Here is an 11,107-nt window from a genome sequence, read left to right as displayed (position 1 = left end):
GGTGACCCGACTGGGAGAAGAAGCCTTTGGAAACTTACGTTGAAGAGCGAGGTTTATAGCTAGAGACACAACACGACCCACGACCATGTGAAATGCATGAAGGATTTTCGATATGGAGAGGCTTCTCTGTTAACTTATTGAGTGCCATAAACGGTCCCCAAGTAATTAGTATCATGGTGAGACTACTCTACTGGGACTTACTAAAACTGACGTTATCTGAGGAACCTCTGACGTTGGTCCAAGCTAATGTTTTTCCACTGGACTTAGTGTCATTCCAGTGTTTACTTTCGCATTATGTTTACCTTTCTGTATTCTCGGATCTTTTGTCAACTCTTATGGGGAAGCTATAATTAAGAGCATATCAACTAGTTCCTTCATTCTTACATATCGTGTATCGAACTTTTATGCTAACACGAGGCAATCTTCATATACCTGTTAGCCAGGTATATGTGAATTGTGGATGGGGTCCATTTTCTCGAGAATAAACTTTTAGGATATGACTGAATTTTCTTTTTTGAGTCCGCCTTCCTCTCTGATCTTTTAATGTCCTCAGAAACCAGTCAGTCAAATTCAAATCTGGCATAATTACCTTTTCCCAAATGGGGTTTTATATCTGACATTTTCTTTTATATCTTCATTGTCATACAAAAGATATCAGTCTTCACTGTGGCAAGATAACCTCACATCATTTACGTAAACTTTCACACGCATTTGCTTCACCAAGACGAACTCAAGAAACCAAGATGAGAAACGCAACGCTAGAGCTGGTGGTGAGGAGTATGGGTTTAGTGGAAGCTAAGACGTTAGAAGAGAGTTTGGTGCCAGGACCACACGGCAGGGGATGGTTGAGGTGCATGACCCACTCTGGTGAAAGTGGTCTGGCAACCTGACCTAGTCACAGGAGATGTGTGCTACCCTGATTCAGCAACAGCAGCCGACTTTCGACGCCCTCTTCCAAAAGGTAGACGAGGTACTGCTGTTAACAGAGAGATCTGAGCAGCAATACCTAGCAGAGCGGTAGGAACAGTAGTCAGCAACCATGATCGAAGGAAGAATTGCAAGACCAGGGAAGCCCGCAATCAAAGGCTCTAAGTTCCTGTGAAGCAATAATAACTGAAGCAGTTTGGAACACAGGTAGAGTGGCGGGATCAGGAAGAGGAACAGGGAGACCCAAACACAGCGGCTGGACTGGAAAAGGTAGGAGGCAACAACTCTAGCATTAAACAGTGCCCCTGTCCTGCTGTCTTGTTTCTCCATACATCTCATTCCGTCCACTGTCATGTTTCCTACTCCGTTCAACAGACGTTATTTTGGCTCTTACTTTCGAGAGCCGTCTGTATATGTCCCAGTCCCTTAGATAAGGAATTTTGGCACGCATCTGGTTGCTGCTTTCCGCAGTTTTTGTGGTGCGACCTGTAGCACGAGGATTAACCAATAAGATGTCCTATTTTTTTTCCCCTCCTTGCACAGCTAAGTACTGGGGGTTCTTCCCTTCTTTTGTAGTTCCACCTTCGTATGACTTTTCAACCTTTAAGAGAAAGGTCGATAAACATCTGAAGAACTCCAATCCATCCCTGCTCAGCCTTACCTTTCGTTCGAGTTGGCGGCTATGGCTGGGATATGCTGTGGCCCGTGCCATGTTGGGTCTCTGGAAATAAAATATGTATGGCCAGCCGCTGGACGAACTGAACCAGAGTATAGCCAGGACGGAAACCAAAGGGACAAATGGGATCCAGCCAGGATGGAAACCAGAGGGTCAGGTGAGGGACCAGCCAGGATGGAAACCAGAGGGACAGGTGAGGGACCAGCCAGGATGGAAACTAGAGGAACAGGTGGGGACCACAACGAGGATTTCAGATACATGGAACAACACCGAGTGGCCATTCCTGTGGAAGGAAACCCGAGGCGTTTGAATATTCACCTAGAACTTGCCGCAGGAGGAACTTCGTACACCAGGAACTAAAGGGGTTCGATAAGGCGGACTGCGTACTGGGTCCAGTTTGAGCTGCTGGTGTAGACGAGTGAAGTGTACGGAACAACCACTCACAAGTTTGAAGCCGTCAGGACTGCGAGATCCTGGGGCATCTGTTTATAGAACAGAGGTCCTACTATGAGACCTTGGTGGGCGCGACGCAAAGGCATTACTTCACCTCCCATCAGAGGTAGGTCTTCCAGATCTGGGTCAGAAGAGAACTACAGGACTGGAAGGTATAGCACTCTGTATGTATGAACCGCGCAACCACAACTGTTGTCTGGGCTTCTGTGTGTCGAATTCAGTGTCTTCCTCAAGATGCAGGTCAAAGTTGGCCAGGCCAGCCGGCAGCCGACCTCTTGGAAGCCTCGGTCAGCAAGCTACGGTCTGAGTCCAGCCAGGATGTACAAGGGAAGAACAATTAACAGGAAAACTTTTGGTCCATAACCAGGTTATCTGTTGTACCTAATAATAATATCAGAAACGGGATAGCCAAGCCGAAGACACCTATCTAACCACCTCTCTCTTCCGCTAAACTGCCGGCAGGAAAGTTAAAAGAAAAGGAAGCTATGCAGCAAAGAACATACCGCCACAATACATACGAATATGTGTGCACTGCAAATCTTTGAATCCTCGATTTTACGAAGAACCAACGAGCACCATACTAGAGATTCCCCGATTATGGTTTCTGCAAGGAATTCTGCAGATAGTCGTACATACATATGAGGCCCACGTCTGCTGCATATCCAACCTGTTGCAAAAAGTTGTTCTCCCACGACCCGTGCGAGGATATAAATGTGAGCGAGGTTACCAGCAGTCCAGTGCCTTCCACCCAGCCACACAATGACCTGCAAGGTAACTCCTCTCCCGAGTTCTTGTCGTATAATTTCTGACATTAAGACCTCATATCTTACTCAAAGACGTATTTAGTTCGAAGCTGATACATATGTTATGTCGTTTTCAGATTCTTCTGCTGGCGGGTCTGGTGGCCTTGGCAACTGCCGCCAAACTTCCTTCGTTCCGTTCTCCTCTGCAGGTAGGACGCTTCCTGTACTGCTATGGCACATCCTTCTGCCCCTTCCACACTAAACCAAGCAGGCGGTGTCCACAGATGGCGCTGTATCACTAACTATGTAACTACCATCACAAACAAACGGACATTGTATTGTTAAAGACTCCGGGCCCAACTGCAGACGATGCTGAGCTTGTAAGATGGTAATTTCTGCGTTGGATTGCATCTCTTTTTGAGAAAGACGATGTGAGGTTTGGTTATAGAAAACCCATGTTCACTAACCAGATTATATGGTTAACCTATAATTAACAAGATTATGTTTTATTCTTATCTGTGCCTTAAATTAAGGAGCCTTTTTTGTGTGACTTTTCGATACTCTTTTTCATATAATAAATCCCCTTAAGGCCGAGTAATTAGTAAATACGAATATTTACGATGACTTTTTGACTCAAAATGTTTATTATAAATACAGCTCGCTTACAGGTTGGCTCTGGGGAGCTGGGTCCTTCCCAGTACAAGTTCAACTGGTCTGTTCATGGCGACGACGACAACAGCTTCGGCCAGCAGGAGGTCCGTGATGGTTACCACACCCAGGGGTCTTACTCCGTCCACCTTCCCGATGGTCGTCTCCTGACCGTCACGTACTACGTGGACGGCGACTCTGGCTTCGTGGCCGAACTGAACTACGAGGGTGAGGCTCGCTATGACTGACGTACGTACTGCCGGATGGAGACCCAACACGAACCATAAGAACAAGGTTCCGCAAGGTTACCCCACCTGAATCATCTCATCTTTTTTTCTTTATATGAGAGGCACGGGCGACTGATTGCTTCAATCAAGGCCGTCTCATTAATAATATATATATATATATATATATATATATATATATATATATATATATATATATATATATATATATTTTACACTATTCGCCATTTCCCGCATTAGCGAGGTAGCGTTAAGAACAGAGGACTGGGCCTTTGAGGGAATATCCTCACCTGGCCCCCTTCTCTGTTCTTTCTCTTGGAAAAAAAAAAAAAATGAGAGAGGAGGATTTCCAGCCCCCCGCTCCCTTCCCTTTTAGTCGCCTTCTACGACATGCAGGGAATACGTGGGAAGTATTCTTTCTCCCCTATCCCCAGGAGTGTATGTGTATATATATATATATATATATATATATATATATATATATATATATATATATATATATATATCTTTTCTTTCTTTCATACTATTCGCCATTTCCCGTGTTAGTGAGGTAGTGTTAAGAACAGAGGACTGGGCCTTTGAGGGAATACCCTTATCTGGCCCCCTTCTCTGTTCCTTCTTTGGGGAAAAAAAAAAAAGAAAAAAAAACGAGAGGAGGATTTCCAGCCCTTCGCTCCCTTCCCTTTTAGTCGCCTTCTACGACACGCAGGGAATACGTGGGAAGTATTCTTTCTCCCCTATCCCCAGGGATAATATATATATATATATATATATATATATATATATATATATATATATATATATATATATATATATATATATATATATATATATATGCACGAGCCTAAACAGCTGGGTTGATTTTGTTACTTAGTACATAACATGTTAATTTATGAATGTTAGCTTCCATGTACTTAAAATAAAACCTGTTAAAGTTTTCGTGGATTCTGAAATAATTCCTACAATACCACCAGTATTTTGGTATTCCTTTCCCTGACGATAAGACTTCCAACACCTCCACACTCTCCCGTATACCCACAACAGGTGGCCCCAAGTTATTTTCCCAAGGCGGGATGGTATGTTCCTTACCGTAGAACTTCTAGGTGTGAAGACTTACGTTTCATTCCATGTTGGTAACTCAGCCATCTCCCAGCTGCACAACTGTTCCAGCAGTTTGGCTGCTAAAGGGTCTGGTGCAGCTTCTGTCTAAGGATCCGAACGAACCTGTAGGGAGTTATATCAAATAAGCTTGTTTGGCGGTTTTCCAGTAAGAGAAAACATACAACTCTCTCATCAACTCTGATTTACACTTAGAGGGTATCTGTTCACACAGCTCCTATAAGGTCTAAACACACACATAGTTAGAGAAGTTTCAGTATTACATATTTGCAAGATATATGCTTATGAAAAGGCCATCAAAATCATGATACATTTGTGGTAAATCATCTACAATATCCATAAATCTAAAGATGAAATCACTTTTTTTCTCTATGTCATTCATCGTTCAAGAAGTGGTGGACTCGTAAACTTAAACATTTTAATGAAGAATGAAATTATGAGACGATGATGAAGTATTTCATATACAAGGTATAAAATTTCACGATTTGCAGTTGGCGTGGTTGCATAGCCCACAAGGGCGTAATCGCATGCTTTCAACAATTACTATTAGTGATAACAGCCGAACTTGAGACAGAGATCGCGGTGCGGATGAGAGTTGACTCGCTGGTCAGGTTGTGGACCGCGTAAGATATGCACTGAGTGAAGGGAGGAAGGTCGTGGGAGTGGCCATGGGTTCACATGGTGTGAGGAGGGCAAGTAGCAACACCGGAGGTACGGGTTCAGGTTCATGCCGGCGTCACTGAAAATGTCGTGGGTCAGGTACCCGCGGTGGCCAGTAGGGCAGGTCGGCAAGGAAGTCTTACAATGTGGTGCCCGGGCAGCAGACGCATCCACGAAAGATAGCAATGGAAACTGAAGATGTTCATTCCTGAGCGAGTGAAACATCAAGAAAAAAGATGCGTATGTCTTTCTGAAATGTTGTATGAGATGAGGCAGGAAGTATAAGATGAGGCAAGCAAGATGGCATTTAAGAAAAGAGAATTGGAGAGATGATGCCTCTACGGTAGGAGCAAAAAGGAGTTTGAAAGTGGGGCAAATGAACACAGTCGGATATCACAGTGTTCATCTATGAACCAAATTGCTAAAGCTTTGAGTGCTCAACGATGAACCAAATTCTAAAATTCTGAAAGCACTTAATATTGGACCAAAAACAATAAAGCTTTGAGATCTGCTTTTTCCCTTCACTTGACACACATCCTCTTTGTCAACCTTTCCTCACTCATTCTCCCCATGTATCCAAACCATTTCAACACACCCTCCTCTGCTCTCTCTATCACAACTCTCTCTTACACTCATTACTTAATCAATCAAGCTACCTTAAACATTTCACTTCCAACCTCTTTTGCACAACTCTTATCTACAGACCATGCCTCTCAACCATATAATAGTTGGATTGACTATTCCTTCAAACATACCCATTTCTGCCCTCCCGGAAAATGTTCTCTCCACACATTCCTCAACGGTTCTAGAGCCTTTACTCCCCCCATGCCTTACTTCCGCGTCCATGGCTCCATTTGCTGTTAAGTCCACTCCCAGATGATACCTGAACCACTTCACTTCAACCAATTTTTCTCCATTCACACTTACATACCAACTGATTTGTCCCTCAACCCTGTTGAACCTAATAACCTTGCACTTATTCGCATTCACTCTCAACTTTCTTCACTCACTCTTCCTAACTCAGTCACCAACTCCTGCAGCTTTTCACTTGAATCAGCCACCAGTGCTGCTTCATCAGTAAACAACAACTGACTCACTTCCCCAGCACTCTCATCCCCACAGTCTGCATATTCACCCCTCTCTCTAAGACTCTTGCATTTACCACCCTGATCATCCCATACATCAACAAATTAAACAATCATGGGGACATCATAAATCCCTAGCGCAGACCAGCTTTCACTTGGAACCATTCACTCTCCCCTCTTCCTACTCGTACACACGCCTTACACCCTTAATAAAAAATACTCACTGCTTCTAGCAGCTTACCTCTCACACCATGCATTCTTAAGACCTTCCACAATGCATCTCTATCTACCATATCATATGCTTTCTCCAGATCCATAAATGCTATATACAAATTCATCTGTTTCTCTAAGTATTTCTCACACATTCTCTAAAGCAAACACTTGATTCACCCTTGAAACAATACTGCTCCTCCCCATTCTGATGCTCTGTACATGCCTTCACCCTCTCAATCAATACCCTTCCATACAACGTACCAGATATACTCAACAAACTCATATGTCTGTAGTTTGAACACTCACCTTTATCCTCTTGCTTTTGTACAAATGACAATATACATGCATTCCACCAATATTCAGGCACTTCACCATGATCCATGCATACAGTGAATATCCTTGCCAACCAATCAACAACACAGGCACACCCTTTCTTAATAAATTCAACTGTAATACCATCCACTCCAACCGCATTTCATCTTATAAAAGGTTTACACGATCTCTTATCTCTTCAGCAAATAACTCTCCATGGCAAGCTCCTTCACATACCATCCTGACCATAACATCCTATATCTGCCACTTTATCATCAAACACATTTAACTATCCTTCAAAATACTCACTCCATCTTTTCCTCACCATTATACCTGTTGTCACTTCCCCTTTTGCCCCATTCACCGATGTTCCCATTTGTTTTCTTGTCTTTCACACATTATTTACCTTCTTCCAAAACATATTTTTATCCCCCCTAAAGGTTAATGATACTTTCTCACTCTAACTCTCATCTGCCCCTTTTTCAACCCATGCACCTTTTTCTTGACCTAACGCTTTCTCTCATACATGTCAAAGTAATTTGCACTCCTTCCTTGTAAGTAATGTCCAAATGCCTCTCTTTTTCTCTTTCCCACCAATCACTATCCTTTCTAATTTGCCCACCTCCCACCTTCCTCATGCACTTCCCTTAATACATTCCATACCTTACCCACTCCCCTCACTTCATTTGCCTTCACCTTTTGCCATTCTACATTCAATCTCTCTTGGTATTTCTTCACACAAGTCTCCTTTCCAACCTCCTTACTCTCACCACTTTCTTTTCCTCGACATTCTCTTCTCTCTCTTAAAAAAACTCTACAGATCTTCATCATCACTTCCACAAAACAGTAATCAGTCATCCCACCAGCTGCCCTTCTCAGCACATTTATATCAAAAGTCTCTTTTACATGCCTATCACTTAATATGTAATCTAATAATGGCTGTTGACCATCTCTCCTACTCACATACTTGTGTATATATCTCTTTTTAAACCAGGTGTCCCCAATCACCAGTCTTTTTTCAGAACAAATCTACAAGCTCTTCGTCATTCCTTTTCACAACACTGGATATCCCATGCACACCAATTATACCCTATATTGCCATATCACTCATATTCGCATTCAAATCACCCTTTACTAATACTCAGTCTTGTGCACCAAAACTGCTGACACACTCTATCAACTGCTCCCAAAACACTTGCTTCTCATGATCTTTCTTCTCATGACTAGGTGCATAAGCACTATCGCCATCCACTTTCAATTTCACCCAAATCAATCTAGAATCTACTTTCTTATACTCTATCACACACTCCCACAACTGCTTCAGGAGTAGTGCTACCCCTTTAGGTCTTGTCATCTAACCAACCCCCGAGTTTACTCCCAAGACATTTCCAAACCCTTCTTCTCTTTTACCCTTGACCTCGCTGATGCAGAGGGTAGTGATGCTGTTTCCTGTGGGGCAGGGTAGTGCCAGGAATGGATGAAGGCAAGCAAGTATGAATATGTACATGTGTAAGTATGTCTGCATGTACATGTATATATGTTGATATGCATATGTGCATTTATGTATTCTTTATATCATTATCATACTTAACCGCTGCTTCCCACATCAGCAAGGTAGCACAAGGAAACGGATGAAGAATGTCCCAACAATTCATACACACACACAAACACACACACATATATATTTAATAATTTCTTTTTACTTATTATACTCTGTCACTGTCTCCCATGTTAGCGAGGTAGCGCAAGGAAGCAGACGAAAGAATGGCCCAACCCACCCACATACACATGTATATACATACATGTCCACACACGCACATATACATACCTATACATCTCAGTGTATACATATATATATATATATATATATATATATATATATATATATATATATATATATATATATATATATTCCCAAGCTCTCTCATCCCCAACAGACTTCATACTTGCCCCTCTTTCCAGGACTCTTGCATTTACCTCCCTAACAACCCCATCCATAAACAAATTAAACAACCATGGAGACATCACACACCCCTGCCGCAAACCTACATTCACTGAGAACCAATCACTTTCCTCTCTTCCTACACGTACACATGACTTACATCCTCGATAAAAACTTTTCACTGCTTCTAACAACTTGCCTCCCACACCATATATTCTTAATACCTTCCACAGAGCATCTCTATCAACTCTATCATATGCCTTCTCCAGATCCATAAATGCTACATACAAATCCATTTGCTTTTCTAAGTATTTCTCACATACATTCTTCAAAGCAAACACCTGATCCACACATCCTCTACCACTTCTGAAACCGCACTGCTCTTCCCCAATCTGATGCTCTGTACATGCCTTCACCCTCTCAATCAATACCCTCCCATATAGTTTACCAGGAATACTCAACAAACTTATACCTCTGTAATTTGAGCACTCACTCTTATCCCCTTTGCCTTTGTACAATGGCACTATGCACGCATTCCGCCAATCCTCAGGCACCTCACCATGAGTCATACATACATTAAATAACTTTACCAACCAGTCAACAATACAGTCACCCCCTTTTTTAATAAATTCCACTGCAATACCATCCAAACCTGCTGCCTTGCCGGCTTTCATCTTCCGCAAAGCTTTTACTACCTCTTCTCTGTTTACCAAATCATTTTCCCTAACCCTCTCACTTTGCACACCACCTCGACCAAAATACCCTATATCTGCCACTCTGTCATCAGACACATTCAACAAACCTTCAAAATACTCATTCCATCTCCTTCTCACATCACCACTACTTGTTATCACCTCCCCATTTACGTCCTTCACTGAAGTTCCCATTTGCTCCCTTGTCTTACGCACCCTATTTACCTCCTTCCAGAACATCTTTTTATTCTCCCTAAAATTTACTGATAGTCTCTCACCCCAACTCTCATTTGCCCTTTTTTTCACCTCTTGCACCTTTCTCTTGACCTCCTGTCTCTTTCTTTTATACTTCTCCCACTCAATTGCATTTTTTCCCTGCAAAAATCGTCCAAATGCCTCTCTCTTCTCTTTCACTAATACTCTTACTTCTTCATCCCACCACTCACTACCCTTTCTAAACAGCACGTCGACCCCGGTATACCACATCGTTCCAATTCACTCTATTCCTTGCACACCTTTCACCCTCCTGCATGTTCAGACCCAGATCACTCAAAATCTTTTTCACTCCATCATTCCACCTCCAATTTGGTCTCCCACTTCTCCTTGTTCCCTCCACCTCTAACACATATATCCTCTTTGTCAATGTTTCCTCACTAATTCTCTCCATGTGACCAAACCATTTCAAAACACCCTCTTCTGCTCTCTCAACTACACTCTTTTTTTATTACCACACATCTCTCTTACCCTTTCATTACTTACTCGATCAAACCACCTCACACCACATATTGTCCTCAAACATCTCATTTCCAGCACATCCACCCTCCTCCGCACAACTCTATCTATAGCCCATGCCTCGCAACTATATAACATTGTTGGGACCATTATTCCTTCAAACATACCCATTTTTGCTTTCCAAGATAACGTTCTCAACTTCCACACATTTTTCAATGCTCCCAGATCTTTCGCCCCCTCCCCCACCCTATGATTCACTTCCGCTTCCATGGTTCCATCCACTGCCAAATCCACTCCCAGATATTAAAACACTTCACTTCCTCCAGTTTTTCTCCATTCAAACTTACCTCCGAATTGACTTGTCCCTCAACCCTACTGTACCCAATAACCTTGCTCTTATTCTCATTTACTCTCAACTTTCTTCTTTCACACTCTTTACCAAACTCAGTCACCAGCTTCTGCAGTTTCTCACCCGAATCAGCCATCAGTGCTGTATCATCAGTGAACAACAGCAGACTCACTTCCCAAGCCCTCTCATCCACAACAGACTGCACACTTGCCCCTCTTTCCAAAACTCTTGCATTCACCTCCTTAACAACCCCATCCATAAACAAATTAAACAACCATGGAGATATCACGCACCCCTGCCACAAACCGACA

The 11,107-nt window shown here is 42.7% G+C and overlaps 1 protein-coding gene across 1 annotated transcript; it reads left to right on the top strand.

Moving 5' to 3' along the window:
• Positions 1-2,774: 2,774 nt before the first annotated feature.
• Positions 2,775-4,611, top strand: LOC139762758 (pro-resilin-like). Its single transcript, XM_071687866.1, has 3 exons — positions 2,775-2,827; positions 2,937-3,008; positions 3,468-4,611. Exons 1-3 carry the CDS (start codon positions 2,816-2,818, stop codon positions 3,693-3,695), a joined length of 312 nt encoding a protein of 103 aa, XP_071543967.1. The 5' UTR covers positions 2,775-2,815; the 3' UTR covers positions 3,696-4,611.
• The last annotated feature ends 6,496 nt before the right edge of the window (positions 4,612-11,107 follow it).

The sequence above is a fragment of the Panulirus ornatus genome, chromosome 44 (genome assembly GCF_036320965.1).
Source record: "Panulirus ornatus isolate Po-2019 chromosome 44, ASM3632096v1, whole genome shotgun sequence".
Classification (NCBI taxonomy): Eukaryota; Metazoa; Arthropoda; class Malacostraca; order Decapoda; family Palinuridae; genus Panulirus; species Panulirus ornatus.
This window is presented reverse-complemented; position numbering and strand designations above follow the sequence as displayed.

Bases quoted from the DNA above. Each gene is read 5' to 3' on its own strand.
- LOC139762758 (XM_071687866.1), top strand. The intron at 3,009-3,467 runs GTAGGACGCTTC...GCTCGCTTACAG, and splicing joins CGTTCCGTTCTCCTCTGCAG to GTTGGCTCTGGGGAGCTGGG.